The 19,971-nt window shown below is 36.4% G+C and overlaps 3 protein-coding genes across 4 annotated transcripts; all 3 read left to right on the forward strand.

The window, feature by feature from the left end:
* The first annotated feature begins 4,677 nt into the window (after nt 1–4,677).
* Nucleotides 4,678–8,762, forward strand: LOC121765418. Of its 2 annotated transcripts, none has more exons than XM_042161569.1 (7): nt 4,678–4,714; nt 6,964–7,056; nt 7,151–7,213; nt 7,292–7,339; nt 7,442–7,495; nt 8,184–8,241; nt 8,532–8,762. In XM_042161569.1, the coding sequence occupies exons 2-7, from the start codon at nt 6,979–6,981 to the stop codon at nt 8,573–8,575; spliced, it is 345 nt and encodes a 114-aa protein (XP_042017503.1). In that variant the 5' UTR covers nt 4,678–4,714; nt 6,964–6,978; the 3' UTR covers nt 8,576–8,762. The 2 variants fall into 2 exon arrangements, with proteins under 2 accessions (XP_042017503.1, XP_042017502.1); XM_042161568.1 differs by lacking the exon at nt 4,678–4,714 and adding an exon at nt 5,775–5,962.
* A 783-nt stretch (nt 8,763–9,545) lies between these two features.
* On the forward strand, nt 9,546–12,533 carry LOC121765417. The gene is made up of 7 exons (XM_042161567.1): nt 9,546–9,682; nt 10,767–10,859; nt 10,953–11,015; nt 11,091–11,138; nt 11,244–11,297; nt 11,950–12,007; nt 12,195–12,533. Exons 2-7 carry the CDS (start codon nt 10,782–10,784, stop codon nt 12,236–12,238), a joined length of 345 nt encoding a protein of 114 aa, XP_042017501.1. The 5' UTR covers nt 9,546–9,682; nt 10,767–10,781; the 3' UTR covers nt 12,239–12,533.
* A 1,897-nt stretch (nt 12,534–14,430) lies between these two features.
* On the forward strand, nt 14,431–18,433 carry LOC121765415 (C-terminal binding protein AN-like). Its single transcript, XM_042161564.1, has 7 exons — nt 14,431–15,231; nt 15,864–16,032; nt 16,117–16,247; nt 16,484–17,275; nt 17,464–17,511; nt 17,777–17,890; nt 18,130–18,433. Exons 1-7 carry the CDS (start codon nt 14,659–14,661, stop codon nt 18,199–18,201), a joined length of 1,899 nt encoding a protein of 632 aa, XP_042017498.1. The 5' UTR covers nt 14,431–14,658; the 3' UTR covers nt 18,202–18,433.
* Nucleotides 18,434–19,971: the final 1,538 nt, after the last annotated feature.

The following is a 19,971-nucleotide window of genomic DNA, read 5'->3' on the forward strand; positions in this document are numbered from 1 at the left end:
AAGTGGAAGAAGAAGCCACTAGTTCTAAATCAACAGATGCGGAACCTGAATCGCGCAAGCGTGCAAGGCCCGATCCAAAAGATACAGTACTAAGACGTGGTAATAGAGTCAGAACACCAAAAACTTTTGGTCCTGACTACATTGCTTTCATGTTGGATGAAGAACCAACATCGATAAAAGTAGCCTTTGCTGGCCCAGACGGGCTGCATTGGAGAGAAGCTGTTCAAAGCGAAATTGATTCAATTTTGCTGAACCACACATGGGTGTTGGTTGATTTGCCCGAAGGTGCTAAACCTTTAGGATGCAAATGGGTTCTTAAAAGAAAGTTTAAGGCCGATGGAACAGTTGATAAGTATAAAGCCCGATTAGTAGTAAAGGGTTTTAAACAAAAAGAAGGACATGACTTCTTCGATACCTATTCACCTGTAACAAGGATTACATCTATCCGGGTGCTTCTCGCTATTGCTGCATTGCACAATCTCGAGATTCATCAAATGGATGTAAAGACCGCGTTTCTGAATGGTGAACTAGAAGACGAAATCTACATGGAACAACCCGAAGGGTTTGTAGTACCTGGACAAGAGAAAAAGGTATGCAAGCTCGTGAAATCCCTATATGGATTGAAACAAGCGCCATTGCAATGGCACTTGAAGTTTGATAATGTGATGTTATCAAATGGGTTTAAAATCAACGAGTGCGACAAATGTGTCTACATCAAGAGCACTAATAACGGTCATGTTATAGTGTGTCTCTACGTTGATGATATGTTAATCTTGGGTAGCAACACTCAAGTAATTAACGATACAAAGGCCATGTTAAAGAGAAACTTTGACATGAAAGACATGGGTCTAGCCGATGTAATTCTTGGAATGAAGATTCTAAGAACGAATGATGGAATCATCTTAACACAATCACATTATGTTGAGAAGATATTGAATAAATTCAAAGCCTATGATGGCGCGCCGGTTAAGACTCCAATTGAACTCGACGTTCACTTGAGCAAAAACAAAGGCGAGCCCGTTGCACAAGAAGAGTATGCACGGGTCATCGGGTGCATTATGTACTTGACTAATTGCACTCGACCTGACATTGCTTGTGCCGTGAACAAGTTAAGTCGTTACACGAGCAATCCAAGCAAAGAGCATTGGAGAGCTCTTGTGAGGGTTTTGAGATATTTAAAACACACTCAAAATCTTGGGCTACACTTCTCGAGATACCCCCCGGTACTTGAAGGGTACTGTGATGCCAATTGGATATCCGATAATAGAGACTCACTTTCAACAAGTGGATATGTCTTTACTATTGGGGGTGGTGCTGTATCGTGGAAATCCACAAAACAGACCTGTATAGCCCGATCAACAATGGAATCGGAGTTCATTGCCTTAGATAAGGCTGGTGAGGAAGCCGAGTGGCTTAAGAACTTCCTTGAAGACATTCCATGTTGGTCTAAGCCAGTGCCACCAGTGCTGATTCACTGCGATAGCCAAGCGGCTATTGGAAGGGCAAACAATGGTTTCTATAACGGTAAGTCTCGACATATACGTCGACGACATAACACCGTGAGACATTTGATCACAACAGGGGTGATTACAATTGACTATGTGAAGTCAATAGATAATCTAGCGGATCCGCTAACCAAAGGGTTAAACCGTGATCAAATGAATAAGTTGCTAGAGGGAATGGGTTTGAAATCCACAAACTAAAGAATTGTCATAGTGGTAACCCAACCATGATGACTGGAGATCCCAAGAACTTGGTTCAAAGGGACAACTAAGCTATGAGAATTCATGAGAAACACTCAACTATATCTATTCCCTAGAGAGCAATAGAGTGTTGGAGAGCTTGCCTAGTGGTAAAGGCTAAGTCTATGACTTTTAATGGTTCTTAAGGATCTCAAAGAGATGGAATTCTCAAAGAGACCAAGTATGGCAAGGTACTTGACTAAGAATCACCTATGTAAGTGCGAAGTGTGGTCGCTTCATAAAAAAATGCACTTATGAATCCAAAGTGGTGTCCAAGACCGCAATGGACACAAAACGTGAGAACGGATGAGGTTGAGGTGTTTAAGCGTTAACACCATTGTCTCGGTGCACGCCGTGGGGGATTAGTTCAAAGCATCGCGCTACTAAGCCGCCTGTGTATCCGATGGTGTCGACTATGGAGGGTTCAAAGTCAACAACTACCTATCCTTATGCTTATATACCTCGCGAGGGTTGAGCTTGTGTCTGCATGCATATGCATTCGGCTATTTCCACTCATGTGGGGGATTGTAAAAATCATGGATTAAATATGCCCGGTCAATGGATTTTGACCAAATAATAAATGTGACGAGACATTTAATTTTGTGAAATTAAATGACATAGCGTCGTTCTACATTTTACGTAGGTAAATGTAGTATATTCACTTTCTCAAATCCGATTTCCGGTGAGTGAGAAATAGTGGATTAAAGTTGGGCATAATTAGCTTTTAATTAAAGCTTAGAGTTGGAGCTTAGGGAATAATTAACTAAGTGTTAATTATCCCACATTGGAGGATTAACACATCTTTAATGTGTATAAATTAAGTGACTTTATGTTACTTAATAATTATAGTGGACCAAGATGGGTGAAAGAGCCCACACGCGCGCACACGCGCGCGCCGCCGCCGCCGCCCGCCCGCCCGAGCCCGAGCCCGTGCACGTGCTCGTGCTCGCGGTCGCGGGCCGCGGGCCCGGGCCCGAGCCCGATCCCGATCCCGTTCCCGATCTTGGACTTGGACTTGGCAATTGGTCTTTGGGTGGTCTTTGGGCTTGGTGCTTGGCCCAAACTATTCTTTTTGGACCACCGCCGAGTCAGCAATCCAAGTGGCTTGACACGTCGTCAAGCGAGGCACAGTCACGGGTGCCACGTGAGAAATCCACACGCTCCACACACGGATGGCACACTCCTGCCACACGTCTGTAACCGACGTCGGTTACGAATTGCCATGATGACAGCCATCATGGCTGTTGACCCCCTGCAGTGGACTGAGCCTATAAATAGGCCAGCCATTCCATGCATCACTACACAATTCAAAAAGCATTCTGCATCATAAGCTCTCTCCCTCTCCCTGCATAGTTTTTCTGTCGAAGCTCTGCCCTCTCCTCCATCCAGTTCGCCGGAGCTCTGTTGATTGCGGTGCTGCATCAATAGAGACGTAGCCGTTTTACCTTTGGGGACGACACGCCAAACCGAAGAGCACTACCGGGGCGTATCTCGTCTTGCGGGAAGAGGCCTCCTCGACTCGGCTAATCACACTGGTTTAGTAGTTTCGATTATACGTTGTATTTTTAAGTTCAGTTCTTCCTTTTCTTTCTTTTGGGTTGTATTACGCCCGGTAGTTATCTTTGTAATCCCAGAAACCAACATTTCTTCCATAGAATGATAGGTTATTAGGTTATCACCATAAATATGGGTTATCATACGATCACACCCAATTAATTATGAGATTATAATAATTAAATACTATAAATTAATAATATATGAATATACTTTGAAAATGAAAACAGAGTAAATATTAAATATAAAACGAAGAGCAAATCTAGTTTAATTAGTGATACTGGTCGAGATTAATATCTTTTAAATCGCACCACAAATATAACTTGAACACTCAAGTTGAATTGATTAAAAATTAAATTATACTAGGACTGTTTTCTTATGCTATAAAACGTAAAATTATCATTCGCCGAATTACACGCTATTATGACGATGCCATGTGGGGCAAAAACGCGTAAACAGTATTTAACTCTAATTTGATCCAATATACAGGGTTCATAGGCAAAATAGATATATGGAAATGACCACCCTCGTAAATATTGTATTATAGGGGGCGTTCGGTTTGCAAGATTGTATACGAGATTAAATTTGTAATATGTTTGGTTCATGAGATTCATTTTCACAACTCAATCCTAAATGAATAATTATAGGATAATTAGTCATAGCTAACCCCTCAATGATTAAAATAATCTCACAAATCAATCCTAGATTATATCTTGAGGTGATGTTCGGTTTCCAAGATAAAATAATACCTAGATACAATCTACGATTGAGTTGTGAGATTATTTTAGTCGTAGGGGGTTAACTATGACTAATTATCCTATGATTATCCATCTAGGATTGAGCTGTGCGGTTGAATCTCATGAACCAAACACATAACAAATTTAATTCCGGGTACAATCTTGCAAATCGAACACCCCCTGATAATATTATTTTATCTTGTCAACCGAATACCGCCATATTGTATTAATATACTCCGTAGTGTTTATTTACTAATGTAGTAGTAACAACTTTTTTTTGCCAGTTTTATTAAAAATTAATAGTAACATATTATTTTTTAAAAATAAAAATGACATTATTTCTATTTTCCTCTTAATTTATTCTCTATCAATAAAGTAAACTCATAAAATAACACTATATACAAATGTGTGTCAAAAACCAAAATATGTGATAGTAGTACTAGTATTTATTTATATGGGGAATGAATTTATTTTTGAAGCAATCATTTTGAAATAATCCATGATAATAAAAAAATACCCGTTCTAGATAAGTACGGTATGAGAGGAATTTCTGTATCTACCCTTACTTGATTCCCTCTGTTTTTATTCATTCATTTTCCCTTTACTCTTTGAAACAGAGAAACACGCACGCACGCGATCGATTGAAAGTTGAAACAACTTTGAACTAGCTGCCTTAGTTAGGTAACTCCAGATCGCCAATTATTTTTGTGGATTTTGTTCTAGTTTAATTCACTTGCAACCCCATAATTCACTTGAAACACGAGTGTTATTTTTAGATAAATGGTATTTTTAGTTTGTTTTTAGTTCGTTTTAGATGACCTAAAACGATCTAAAAACGATCTCTGTATTTTTAGAATTCAAAATTTTTAAAATAGACTAAAAACAAACTAAAAGTGTCATACGTTTTGTCTAAATTGACGATATTACATTATTCAATAAGATGATCCAATTTTGATCTCAATCCTATTCGACTAACCATAATTTTGCCAATATTTTGGTAACTAGTGCCGTTGTATATTTTAATTAGATAAAGTTGGTGTTATATAGTAACAATTTACTATACATTTATAATCAATGTTTGATAAATGTAAAGTGAAAAATTGAACAATTTATTTTAGCTATAAAAAATTAAAATATTTAAAAAGTATTACTGAGTTATGTCTAACATGTTATATTGCTATATAACCAATTAATTATGAGATTATACTAATAATTAAATACTGTATAAATTAATAATTTTGGAATATACTTTGAAAATTAAAACAGAGTAAATATAAAATATAAAACAAAGAGCAAATCTACTTTAATTAGTGACACTGGTTGAGATTAAAACAGAGTAAATATAAAATATAAAATATCATTTAAATCGCACCACAAATATAACTTGACGACTCAAGTTGAATTGATTAAAAATTAAATTATACTAGGACTATTTTCTTATGCTATAAAACGTAAATTTACTTTCGCCGAATTACAATATTTAACTGATATTTGATCGAATATACAGATTCATTTAGTAGTAACACTTTATTTATGCCAGTTTCACTAAAAATTAGTAACATATTTTTTAAAAATGGAAATGACATTCTTCTATTTCCCTCTTAATTTATTCTTTATCAATATAACTCATAAAATAACTCTATATAAAATTGCGTATCAAAAATCAAAGTATGTTATAGTACTACTAGTATTTATTTATATGGGGAATGAATTTATTTTTGAAGCAATAATTTTGAAATAATCCATGATAGTAAAAAAAATATTCGTTCTAGATAAGTACGGCAGGAGAGGAATTTCAGTATCTACCCTTTGATTCCCCCTCTGTTTTTATGCATTCATTTTCCCATTGCTATTGAAGCAGAGAAACACGCACGCACGCGATCGATCGATCGAAAGTTGAAACAGCTTTGAACTAGCTGCCTTAGTTAGGTAACTCCAGATCGCCAATTATTTTTGTGGATTTTGTTCTAGTTTAATTCACTTGCAACCCCAGAATTTGAGCTCTATCGATTTTAGTTAGTTGTTGTTATATGCTATTGCTTCAGTTTTTAGTGTTGCAGCGTTTTTGTAGCATGTTTGTGTTTCAGTTTGATTCAACATTCATATAAGCTTAACTTTGTTATGTTAAGATCGGCTGATGTAATGAAATGGAGATGGAAAGATTTCGAGATTTATGAATTTGTATGACACTATTTTTTGGATCAGAGTCAGAAAATGTTTATTGATTTAGATCCTGCGCAGTAGGATAATTTATTTGAAAGGTGAACGATTGGTAATGTGATTGCCGAAGTAGTTTTTTGCTCCACTGTCTATTTAGATATTGGAAATTCTGGCACTTATTGCGGAATTCTGATATTTATATTAGAATTTTGATTTGAAACAGTAGACTTCATATTGACTTTTAGTCATTAGAGTTTTATCTTGAGTTTGTTGAAAACCTACTTTGACGAATTATAAGGAAAGTGATGAACTGGTTATTCTAAAACGGACTCAGATTTGTGCTTGGAAGTGATTTTCATCTGAGCGGTTTATGGTGCAGTACAAGTGATGATAAAAATGAGTCGTTGAATCGGACTAAAGCTTTATGTATTGAACGAATAGTGATGTATGCATTGTTGATGTTATCCAATTTGGATATAGTGTCTTACTTGACAGTGTCAGCAATGATTACTTTTCTTAACGAGTGTCTTAAATTGAGATGTTTGGATTTATCGAGTTTGTGTGGTGTGGATATTGTGCATACATATCTATGATAATGTGATAAATCTGTGTCAACAATATGATGTGTGATGCTATTCTTTCTAATTTAAGGGAAGTGGAAAATCATGTTCTTTCTATTTCGAGTGGTCGGTTATATTGATTAGTCCTTTCAAGGCTTGAACAAGTGATGAACTTGGTGATGCTGTATACTGCTGGTATTCTTTGTGCAGTGTTGTGGCAAGGATATGTCAGGTACTGAAAGAGAACAAGGGGAGATTGTCATGGAGGATGCTGAAAAGTCCCTGCCAACAGCACAGCAGGAAGTTGTGTCCTGATCTTCTTCTTTTTGCATATTGAATAAATGCAGTCAATGTCCATATTGTAATAGTAGCTCTTTATGTCTTCCTCTTTTTTCAGGAGGCAGTTGTCAAGAAAAAATATGGAGGAATGATGCCAAAGAAACCACCACTTATTTCTAAGGTATCGTCTGATGTCTCCTTCCGTGCTTTTGTCGTTTATCCTGAGGTTTCTTTCTAAAGTTGCCCCATATGATGTCAGGATCATGAACGAGCCTATTTTGACTCAGCTGATTGGGCATTGGGAAAGGTAGCCGTTTATGGAATTCGCACCATATATGCTTTTTGTAGCTTGTGGTAGTGGAAACTGATATGTTAATCTCGTTGCATCACCAATGTTTTATGATCACAGCAAGGTGCAGGGAAGCCTAAAGGTCCACTTGAGGCTCTCCGGCCAAAGTTACAGGTGACTAGATCTACTTTATATATGCAGTGTGTTAAGTTCACAGGAATTGTAGCTATTCATTTTCCTATATTTTTGAATTTATTATCTCTTCTTGACCATGTTAGTTTACAATATTACTTATGTCCTTTCCCATAAAGGGGTCATCACTCATCAGTATCAATAAATCTGATGTGTTCTTGCTTCAAGATATTCTTAGCAATATGATAGAAGCTTCCTGTTTCATTCACAACCACACGAAAATCTCCTTTCAATTGCTAATCTGATAATATACTATAATACTGTGCCCCATTCCCGTGGATGTGATTTTCGTTGGTTCTGTCAGTGCATGGTTTATTCTAGCTTCAGGTGTCCTCTTCCTGGACTGTTATTAGCTATTTTGGTGGGGTGATTGATAGTTTTGAAACCAATCTGAGATTACATCGAAATTAATGATGCTATGCACCAATTTCTTTCATCTCATTGATGTTTAAAATTGAACAAAAGGAGTACTATTTGTATATCACTATCTGTTATATTTACAGTTTTGAGTAGCAAACTTGAACAAAGTAAATCTTACTATAATATAGTATCTACTACTGACTATCTTCATGTGTCTGTTAACGAAAATTGGGTTGCCACTTCATGTGTTTGTTTCTTCCCTTTTTCCCGTGTCATGACATTTTTCTCCTTTCCGTATTTGTTTCCCTAGCCTACACAACAGCAGACACGTTACCGCAAGTCTCCCTATGCACCAGCAGAAGGTGAAGGTATGCATGGTTCTCTATCTTTCTATAATTTTTGAAGATAAAACATTCTATAAATCATTTTCCTTAGCTTGAAATTGCTTAGTGTCTGTAAATATTACTCCTTAGTTTTTGTATTCTAATCCTCCCTGCAAAGAAGTGTAAAGCGTAGCAGTTAGTTTTTTCCATAAGAAGTAGCTCACCAGCCTCAATGTCATAGTTGCTTGTTGGGGGTCTGCCTAACCCGTGTTTTGAGGGAAAAAAAATCTTAGTAGCTCGCGGAGGTGGTTAACGAAATCTAGTATCTTGTGTAGAAGGAAACACACCGCCATCGGAAGATGCAAGTGCAAATGAATAAGAAGCAAACGCTAATCCTTCTGGTCGGAAAGTTCCTCCAACATTACCTGCATCCCATCAATTAGTGAAATAAAATGTGAAAACATGTTATTCTAAGAGATGAATTGCTTGCTGCTGTAATTTGATGCTTTCCTGATCTGTGACTGCTGTAGACTAATTTCACTATCAATTCTAAATTTCTAAAGTCACCAGTGAGTATCAATTTTATTAAATTTTGAATTCTTAAGCTGTACATTGGTTAGTTTCAAAAGATTCTTTGGATTATACCGAAATCACAAAATAACACTAAAACTAATTATATAGAATCTTATAATAAAAAACAAATATTAGTACGTTGAAATTATTATTGACCGGCCGTGGATATTACATTTTATAACTTTATTTATTTTCGGTTAATGATTATTTCATTATTTTTATTTAGACACTTAAAATATAAAAACAGATAATTTAGAACTTTATAATAAACAGTAATATTCAAATATTACTATTTCAAAATACTATTTGCGATGTCATACTCATACCTAAATACTACTAGTACTAATTATTCATTATTCATAGCCATATTCGAACATAAGTTTCTGTAATTACTAATTAATATCGCTTTGATATACAATTGATAACACCATCAATTTGACAATAACATAAATTAAAATATGAAAGTTGATACCAACCGATTGAAAGAAAGAGAGCCAATAATTAAAAATAGAATGGAACATTGCTCAGACAACGAAAGGTAAAAAACAAGCACAATATATGAAATTTGAAGGAGAAAAATACCCAATTTTTCTGTGGCTTTATTCTGCCGAACTATTAAATTAAAAATTAATTCAACAGGAGAGTATTAAAATATTCGTATATGGAGTAGTATTTTCTAAAGGGTAAATGTAGGAGAATTAAATTACATATACCAAATAATTGTTGTAATTATTTAATTCTTGAAGTGCGGATATTATTTCAAGGGCATAAAAGGAATTTCGGTATACACGCTAAATTCCCTGCGTAATTTAATTCATTGCTCACAGACTCACAGTAGCATTTCTTTATAAGCACACGATCGACCAATCTCCATCGATCTCAAGTGGAAAGAGAGTTGATTTAGCTGGTTTAGGTAACTCCAGCTCGCCGATTTTGTTTTTGTGGAATTTTACTTCTATTTTAATTTGCTTGCAATTCCAACTTTTTTAGCTCAATCCGTGTAAGTAAACTGTTAACTGTCTCATGCTTTAATATTCAATGATCTAGCTCGAATGATACGTTTGATTGTATTTCAATTTATTTACTATAAGCTTATTTTAGTTATTTATGTGAAGATCTCTTCAGGATCTAGGCTGTATTGAAATGGATGTGGAATAATTTCGAGATTTCGGAATTTGTTTGACGCTTTAATTTTTGGATCAGATAGTCGAACTCATAGTCGATTGATTTATTTTTTCGCTTGATGCTTTGATATTGAGCGGTGGAACTATGATCTTTTGAAACACGAATATTCTGGTTTATCTTACTAGTAGTATCTTTTATTGGGTTAGATTGAGGCCGAAGCATGAATGGACACTGCGATTGTAGTTTGGTGAACATTAGGATAATTTGTTTGCTAAGTTAGTAAATTTCTGGCTGTTCCTATGTATATATAAATATTAGTAAAAAAATTCGAACTTATTGGCAGAATTCAGAATACATGTTTCTGGATGCAGTAGGTATTTTCAGTAATTAAAGTTTATCTTGAGTTCATCGGAAACCTTCATTGGTGAATTATACGAAATCTGAAGCACCGGGTATCCGAAGATGTATTTGATGTGACACTAAGAATGAGTGACTGAATTTCTTAACCATGTTTTCTTATTTTAAGACTAGCTTTAAGATTGAATGACTAGTGCTTTTATACAATATTCATGCCACAGTAATTGGATAAAGAGTCTTACTTGGCTGTGCCAACAAGATTATCTGTCAATGCATACAATGGCATCAGCTATTCTTAAATCAATTGAAATGTTTGGATTCATCGAATTGTATAATTTTCACCAATATTATGCCCGTTCTATGTCTTTCTTGTGTTTTTCTTGCAGAACTAAACAACTGATTTTTTTGTACTTTCTATCTCAATTAGTCTGTTATTTCTCAGAAGTTGTATCATCAAGGGGTTGAACAAACTATGAAATTGCTGATGCCATATAATGATGGTGTTCTTTGTGCAGTGTTGTGGCAAGAATATGTCAGGTGCTGAAAGAGACCAAGGGGAGATTGTCATGGAGGATGCTGAAAAGTCCTCACCAACACCACAGCAGGAAGTTGTATCCAGATCTTGTTCTCTTTGCATATTGTAAAGATGCAGTCCCTGTCCATATTGAGATAGGTTCATCACATGTTCCTTTTTTTTTCAGGAGGCAGTTGTCAAGAAAAAATATGGAGGAATGATGCCCAAGAAACCACCACTTATTTCTAAGGTATTGTTTTCCCACTTCCATGCTTTTGTCCATTACCCTGAGGTTTCTTTCTAAAATTTCCCTATATGATGTCAGGATCATGAACGAGCCTATTTTGACTCTGCTGATTGGGCTTTGGGGAAGGTAGCCTCTTTTGGGATTCACACCATATATCCTTTTTTAAACTTTTGATGGTGGAATTTGATATGTAAACCTAGTTGACGGTCGCCAATGTTTTCATGATCACAGCAAGGTGCAGCGAAGCCTAAAGGACCACTTGAGGCTCTGCGGCCAAAGTTACAGGTGACTAGGCCTACTTGTTGTGTGCTTGGGGTTAAATTCACAGGATTTATATCCATGCTTGTAATGAGCATTTTGAATTTATTATGGCTTCTCCACCATGTTAGATTCTACTGCTTATATTTATAGTATAAGTACAATATTACTTTTTTTTCAGGGGACTTCAGTTTTGTGAACTATGTGATGTGTTACTAGCTTTCTCCAACTCCATGATATTGTGCACAATAGAATAGAGGCTTTTTGAAATGTTTAATGATGGATAAAGATTTCCTTTCTTTTTGCAGTCATCCAATTAGATACTACAATATTGTTTTTCTCTGCTCATAGCTAAGATTTCCCTTTAGGTGTTTGAACTGTTGCTAGCAGATACATCATACATATGTCAGTAGCTATTTTGGTGGCTCGATTGATAGTTTGGACCTGACCTGATATTGCATTGAAATTAATGATGCCATGGACCAATTTCTTTCATGTAATTAATCTATAAAATTGATTGGAAGTGTTGTACTGTTTGTAATGCCTTTGATATTTACAATTTTCGAGTGGCAAAGTGGGGTAAACTAGTACTACCACTTTGCATTGACACTTGATGTGTTTGTTTCTTCTCTTCTGCCTGTGTCATGACATATTCTTCTTTCCATATTTTTTGCTCTAGCCTTCACAGCAGCAGACCCGGTACCGCAAGTCTCAGTATGCACCATCAGAAGGAGAAGGTATGCTTGATTTTTATTGTGTTTATTATATTCTAGTAGATAAACCCTTTCTAGGTCAATTTTCTTTGCCTAAAGTTGTGCTCGACAAAATATTATGCTTTGAAATATATATAGTGTTTGTCCCGAGAAGTAGCTACCTTTGTAGTTGCACATTGAGTTCGTTAACTAAATCTGTTATTTTCTGCAGAGGGACATACACCACCATCGGAAGATGCAACTACAAACGAATGAGAAGCAACTGGTAATCCTCAAGGCGGGAAGTCCCTCCAACATTAACTGCATCCCTCACTAGTGAAATAAAATATGAAAACATATTATTCTAAAGAGAGAATGCATGACGCATCTAACATAGCTTGCTGCTGTATTTTGAGGTCTTCCTGATCCGTAACTGTTGTAGCCTATATTTCCTTTTAACTCTCTGTCACCGATGAGCTACAATATATGTTGCAAAACTTAACTTACGTTTGTTATTTGTGCCATTGTTATTGCTGTCTGTTTAGTGTTTAAGCACGTTGATGTTGTTGAAGTTTACCTGTCTTTCATGCTTGAGTGTCTAATTGTGCTTTTGACATTTTACCCTAATCACATACATAGATGTATAATATTGTAAGTTGAGCAGGGCTAAGTGGTGGTGTTTTATCATCCATCCATCTTATAATCTTCTGTGATATTTATGTTATGTTATTACAACTCCATCTATCCTATGTATGTCTACTTTTGAAAGTAAGTTTTTTGAAATGTAGTATTTCAAAGTCTCAAATTTGAATGAAAGGTAGTACTTTAAAAGAGAAGAAAATAGTCACTAGTCAGTGACCCAAATGAGAAGCCTCTTTGCTCAGGCAGTGCCATTTGGAAAAGGGAAAATTGATGATATTTCTTGAAAGAAATCAAGAAAATACATAAGGTTGTAACTTGTAAAGACTATTTCCTCCCCACCCAAACAACTGTGTAGGGTGAGGGAAATTGCAAACAGGTTTAAAAGTTTGGTGAGAAGAGAGACTATACAGAAAATAGTTGGTGCACTTTTAACTTCAATTTGATGTGGTTTCATGCACATTGGAGTGGGTGTATCCGTCTAAGAAATAGTTATAGTATACTTTCTTGCAACTCTGCCTCTCCGGAATCAACTACGCTACCCCTACGGGCAGAAATAGTTAATAATATAGGAACATACAGTGGTGGAGCAAGATTTTGATGTTGGGAGCCCGATAAGAAAAATATACTATTAACAGTTATGAGGAGTCAATACTGATGCTACCAGTTGAGGTACGCGAGAGAGATGGGTAATGAGTAGGGGTGTGCATTCGGGTTTCGGTTCGGTTTTTTGTCAAAACCGAACCAAAACCGAAAAACCGAATTTAGGTCAAAATCCAAACCGAACCCGAAAAACCGAAACCGAAAAACCGAAAACCGAACTTAAAAAATCGAAAAACCCGAAAAAATAAATATAATATTAATATATATATGTGTGTGTAATTTATTTTATTTTATATATACTAATAGAATATTTATATATAATATAAAATTAATAATACATATAATATATATAATATAGTAGAATTTATTAAAAGAATATACTATATATTATATATAATATAATATATTAAATTAATAGAATATATATATAATTCGGTTATTCGGTTTTTCAGTTTTTTTCTTCACCCGAACCGAACCGAACCGAAAAACCAAAATTTTTGTATTTTCAAAACCGAACCAAACCGAAAAACCGAAATAACCGAACCGAATTTCAAAATTTCGGTTTGGTTCGGTTCGGATATTCGGTTTCCGGTTTTTTTGCTCACCCCTAGTAATGAGTGGAGGAGAGCATTATAAGATGCTACCAGTTGAGGTACGCGAGAGAGATGGGTAATGAGTGGAGGAGAGCATTATAAGATGAGCGAGAGTAATTAGAGCGAGAGAGTAATTAGAGATCCATATGATGATTATAGGTAAAAGCAGCATTGTCATCGAAAGAACCGACAACGTCAGAGAAGTGATAATGGCACCGTTGATAATAAGTTACGAGGCAATACACGTGGAGAAATAAAGTGAGATATAGTGATGCAAAGAGATTATTACAAAGACAACGAATGCGACATAGATATTAACGAACGGATAGAAGAATTAGGAACATTCTAAGTTGAAGCAATACTCAAAGAATGGAAATCATACTATTAAACTTATTATTTATAGATAGCTCTTTTAAAGAGAACATATATATGCAGCTGAGAAATGGAGAAAACCTAAGTTTGAATTTACTTTAACAACCACAAATTTGAACGGTATAATACTTCCCATTTGGTATAATTCTTTGTATAAAAAGTAACACTAAAATTAGAGAAAATTGCTCTGATCGAACTTGTTTGTTTAATTGTCGAAGAAGGTTATAAAACTCAATTTAATTGTAGCAAATTGATTGACTAGTTGAATAAGAGAATATAATAAAGGATTATTCCAATAAAAGATACCGGAGTCCGGACATAGGTGAGAGTCGAAAATCACAATACACACAGTATTGTAGAGCAATCGGCCATTTTCATTTTATTTTTCACTTTCGTCGTCCAAAACAAGTACCTCCAACTGCTCAATTCCAAAAATTTCAAAGCGGATTCACTGCTTGTGTGTGAAATAGAGAGAGATCTCCAGCAGCAATGCCTCAAAGCGGCGCCGCAGCCGCCCAATCGCAGCCGCTTCCGCTTGTGGTGACGCTCAATTGCATCGAGGACACGCTTCTCGAGGAGGAATGCCTCGGCGGCGTCGCGGAGGTGGAGCACGTCTCGCTCAGCCGGCTGGCGGACTCGCGGATCGAATCTGCGGCGGCGGTGCTCATCCACTCGCTCTCGTTCCTCCCACGCGCCGCACAGCGCCGCCTCCGCCCGTGGCAGCTGATCCTCTGCCTCGGATCGTCCGACCGCACCGTGGACTCGGCGCTGGCCGAGGAGCTCGGGCTGAACCGGCTGATCCACGTGGACGTCAGCCGAGCTGAGGAGGTGGCGGACACTGTGATGGCGCTGGTCTTGGGGCTGCTGAGGCGCACGCATCTGCTCTCCAGGCACGCGCTATCGGCGTCAGGATGGCTCGGCTCGGTGCAGCCGCTGTGCCGTGGAATGCGGCGGTGTCGCGGATTGGTGTTGGGGATTGTTGGTAGATCTGCCTCTGCAACGTCGTTGGCTAATAGGAGCTTGGCGTTTAAGATGAGTGTGTTGTACTTTGATGTGCAAGAGGTATGCTAATTAGTAAGTAATCTGAAGAAACATATGCTTTATACTTTCCGTGTTGTTTGCATACAAATGGATTTTGGAAGATTGTTATTCATTCGTGCTGAAATATGCTACTTATATGTATACTTGGAGGTTTTATATGATTCAGGTTTTGAATTATGGAAATTTTAGTTACTTATGCTCTACTTCTGCCCCTAGTGGCCTAGTTTGTGAGCTGTGGGGCTATTTTAAGATTCTTGACATTGTGAACTAATCGAAATGTTTCGTGCTTCTTTCTAGATAATGTTTATTTGTTTGTTTTCCATCTGATGCTACACCGTCTTCCTGCTAATGTTATTATACTATATGTTCTACGGTTGTGTGTCTGTTTTTCCTCATCAGTTTTATCTACATTGTTGCAAGCGGTAGTTCGTGATGCTTGTATCATGCTATTGGTTTGGTCACTGATTTCCATGATCAATAAGCTGATCTTCTTAGACAATGTACTACATATTATATGGAGTCTCAGAGTTTTTATTCCATTCTGTTTATGTTTAATTGAATATATTGGTGGTAATTTGGACAAGTTTTGTGTGGTATAATGGCATATAGTTTGGATATTTGATCAGCTTTCTGTTCCTGACATCTGTATGTAGGGAAATGGTAAAATAAGCAGATCCTCCTTAAGATTTCCGGCAGCTGCAAGAAGAATGGATACACTTAATGACTTGCTTGCTGCAAGTGACCTAATATCTCTGCACTGTGCTTTGACTAATGATACGGTTCAAATTATCAATGCAGATTGTTTACAGCATATAAAGCCTGGTAAACTATTAAATTTTCTTTCATGGTTATTTTTCAGTGCTTTGTTTTCTGAATATCTCTCTTATGAGTTGATGCTCTTTGAAGGGACATTTCTTGTAAATACCGGGAGCAGCCAGCTGTTGGATGATTGTGCTGTGAAACAACTTTTGATCGATGGCACGCTTGCAGGCTGTGCCCTTGATGGTGCTGAAGGACCACAATGGATGGAAGCCTGGGTATGTGATGTATAGTGTTAGGGTAATTGAGAAGTTGACTACACTCTGCTTGCTTGCTTGTTTGCTTTTATGTACAACCCATCTCTCTTTCAATGATCTCATCTTCATTTTCTTGTACTCCTATGTGTTTATGTTGATAAAATGACATTTAAAGATCCTAACATTACTTGGGACCTCACTTTTACCGTGTTTTCTCTGTGTGTGTCTAAACTGACACTACTATGATCTTATTTCAGCTAAGGGAGATGCCCAATGTTCTGTTACTTCCTCGCAGTGCTGACTACAGTGAAGAAGTATGGATGGAGATCAGGGAAAAGGCCATTTTCATACTACAGCAATTTATCATTGATAATGTCATTCCAAAGAATGCTGTATCTGATGAGGAAGACGAGGAGGAGGAAAGGGAGTTGGAAAGTAAGAATGAACAGAGTCGCATGCTAGAGAGTGAAACTTCATACCTAGGTTCAGTGAATGATGGATTGGCTGAAAATGTTGAGTTGGTGGCAGAAAGTTCCCAGAAAAAGTTCTTAAATCAATCAAAAGAAACTTCTAACCAGAATCAAACTTCTGTTTTGTCTCAAAGTACTTCAAATAGTAGATCTGAAACAACGCGAAACAGATCAAGTAAGAAGGCTAAGAAGAGGCATGGCCGGCAAAAGTCTCAGAATAAAGCAGATGATCCCTCAACATTTGAGAAAGAAAGTTCTTCATATAGAGAAGACGATGCTAATATGAGTGGCACAGATCAAGTTCTGAGTTCTAGTGAAGATTCAAGGAATAGGAAAACACCGGTTGATTTAAAAGCAGAATTAACCCCAGAGCTGCCGCTAAATTCAAGCAGAGAACTTCTGAAAAATTCGGGAGAACTGCTGAAAGATGGTTATATTGTATCTTTACATGCAAGGGACCATCCTGCACTTCATGTCTCGAGGCAAAGGGTCCAAGGTGGTGGTTGGTTCCTGGATACATTGTCAAATGTCACAAAAAGAGACCCTGCAGCGCAATTCCTGGTTGTGTGTAGAAGCAAGGTACTGAGATAAAGAAGCTACATGTTATTTTGAGTCTTTGACTTTGTCCCCATTTATCAATTGTTATTGGCTTTGTTGAGATTCGTTCGTGGATAAAAAGGAGAAGTAGTGCTAGTGCTAGGTTGATTACAGGTGAGAAAATAACACAGAGATAACTCGTGAGTGTCCTCTTTTGCTCTTAATTGCAGGATACAATCGGGTTTAGATCATTTACTGCTGGGGGAAAGTTATTGGAGGTAAGCTCCTTGATATGTCTTCCACTTCCTTTTGGTGGGTTTTTGTTTTTAACTGAAAGGGTTTACGAGAGAAATATGTTCATGTTTTGTTTTTGGTGCATGTGCTCAAGTTTGAATGTTGGGTTCCACACTGTTGTTATTTATCTGATGTGCTTTTGTTTTTTTAATTAAATAAGTCAAATATACTCCCCCGTGAATGTATTGGCAACACGTTTGGTCAATAGTGACAGTTTCTGTTGCCTCAGCTTTAACATTGACTTTGCAGATAAATAGAAGGATGGAATTCGTATTCGCCAGTCATAGTTTTGATGTCTGGGAGAGTTGGACGCTTGAGGGTTCTCTCCAAAAGTGCAGGCTAGTGAACTGCAGAAACCCTCTGGTATGCCCATTCTAGCTTAGTATGATTAGATTTATTAATCGTAACCCCTTGGTTATTAGTGTTTGTGCCATAACTGCAACGTTCCACACACAAGGATATCTAGTGAGCTTATTGAACAAACTTATGCTTAAAAAGTTTTTACTTAATCCCACAAGAATACAAGGCGAGAAACTATCAAATCTGGTTCATCTCTCCCTCTGTTTCTCTCTGAGATATATGGCTACCTTGGTAATATGCAGGCTGTGCTGGATGTACGCATTGAAATTGTCGCAGCTCTAGGTGAAGACGGCATCACTCGCTGGCTCGACTAGTTGTTGGAGGTACGAATGTTAAAATCCTTATAACACATGAAAGACACATTTATTTACTCTCACGGCCAAGACATCATATTCTGTAAAGATTTCTATTGAAAACATGGATGCATTCAAGTCTCATGTGTTTGCTGGCTTATTTTGATGTGTCAAATATTCAAATACTAATTCTCATTTTGTTTTTTCGTGACTTATACATAGTTGATATACAGAGTGAAATTTATTGCAAAAAGGTTTCAGTTTCCTGTCGTACTCAAATACCAATTCTTGTTAATGTGTATTTGTTTCTTCGTGTGGATTAAGGGAGTTTGGTATTCAACCAAACATGTTGTGACATTAGTTGCTTCTCATGGGTGATTACACAAAGCAATCCTAAGTTTAATTATATTACAAAAATACCTTATAACTTTATAAATATCTTAAGTACATTATTTGCAACGTGCTTAGCTATTGAGAGCTACTCTTTTTTTTTGTGTATTTGTTTCCTATAATTAGATTGCAGCTTTTTTTGCTAAATGCATAACAACGTGGAATACATGTTGGATTAGAAGTAAATCATTAGATTTATTACACTGGATTAGAAGTAAAGCATTAGGTTTATTACCACTGGTTGGGTTTCTAAATTTGGGAATAACTCAATCTCATTTTTTCCCACGCCCCACAGTGTTTGTGTGTGTCATGCACTCGTACCAATACCAGTGGCGGACTTAGAATTTTTATACAAGGGAGATCCAAATTTCTTTTAACCGTAATGAGAGATAAATAATTTGAGAATGAGCAATATAAATTAAAGATACATATAGTGTTATTGTCAGTGTCAAAATGATTGAAGAATATGTATTTTTTATACAAAAGCATAACTTTAAATTAAATTTACTAATATTATATATGCAATTATAGGATTAGTAAATTGCATTTTTATTTATAGATTCTAAAGAAAGTCAGTTTGTGATCATACAATAAAATATTTACAAAATGATTAACTGTGAGAATTAAAAACATAATTGAATTATTAGGTAAATGAATTAATCTAACTTTGCTAAAAATAAATAAATTAATGACTAGTAGTACTAATAAATTAAGAATCAAATTAGGCAAAAGAAACACAAGTTATAAATGAGTGCAAGGAGGAGGATTCGAACTCGTGGCTCCTGGATGCAATCCGCCCTGCCGGTTAATCGTATGAATATGTAATATATAGTCATATCTCAAATGGCTGGCGTCCCATGGAACCCCCAAGACTAATCACAACATCATAATCCAATCTCTTCATGTAAACTCTACTACTGTTGCACCTTTCAAAAGGGATATCTATATAACTCTCCACATATTCGGGACTTTTGGATATCTAAAGATTGTCCAATATTAAATTGTATGTAAGATTGAATCGGTCCAAAATAATCCGAGATTAATATTTTGCCACAAAGAGATATCAAGTCTTATTTTTTCCCTTTTTTGTTGAAAATCCAGTTGTTTTTAGCTCGTCCCCAATGAATTCCTTTCAAACATCATATTCTGTATAATTGAAAACACAACCTTTTTGTAATTCAAGTATTTGCTTGCTAATTTTGACATGTCAAATGTTCCATTTTACTAACTCTCAGTTAATATACAGAATTAAATTTATTGCAAAAGAGGTCTCAATATCCTGTCGTAGTATTCAACCAAACATTGCTGTGACATTAATTGCTTCTCATGGATGATTATACAAAGCACTCCTAGGTTTTAATTTAATTACAAAAATACCTTATAACTTTATAAATATCATAA

This window comes from Salvia splendens, chromosome 14, assembly GCF_004379255.2.
Source record: "Salvia splendens isolate huo1 chromosome 14, SspV2, whole genome shotgun sequence".
Classification (NCBI taxonomy): Eukaryota; Viridiplantae; Streptophyta; class Magnoliopsida; order Lamiales; family Lamiaceae; genus Salvia; species Salvia splendens.

Bases quoted from the DNA above. Each gene is read 5' to 3' on its own strand.
- LOC121765418 (XM_042161569.1), top strand. From the start codon at position 6,979: ATGTCAGGTACTGAAAGAGAACAAGGGGAGATTGTCATGGAGGATGCT. The intron at 7,214-7,291 runs GTATCGTCTGAT...ATATGATGTCAG, and splicing joins AACCACCACTTATTTCTAAG to GATCATGAACGAGCCTATTT. The intron at 8,242-8,531 runs GTATGCATGGTT...TATCTTGTGTAG, and splicing joins TGCACCAGCAGAAGGTGAAG to AAGGAAACACACCGCCATCG.
- LOC121765417 (XM_042161567.1), top strand. From the start codon at position 10,782: ATGTCAGGTGCTGAAAGAGACCAAGGGGAGATTGTCATGGAGGATGCT. The intron at 11,016-11,090 runs GTATTGTTTTCC...ATATGATGTCAG, and splicing joins AACCACCACTTATTTCTAAG to GATCATGAACGAGCCTATTT. The intron at 11,298-11,949 runs GTGACTAGGCCT...TTTTTGCTCTAG, and splicing joins CTCTGCGGCCAAAGTTACAG to CCTTCACAGCAGCAGACCCG.
- LOC121765415 (XM_042161564.1), top strand. From the start codon at position 14,659: ATGCCTCAAAGCGGCGCCGCAGCCGCCCAATCGCAGCCGCTTCCGCTT. The intron at 16,033-16,116 runs GTAAACTATTAA...TGCTCTTTGAAG, and splicing joins TTTACAGCATATAAAGCCTG to GGACATTTCTTGTAAATACC. The intron at 17,891-18,129 runs GTATGCCCATTC...GGTAATATGCAG, and splicing joins TGAACTGCAGAAACCCTCTG to GCTGTGCTGGATGTACGCAT.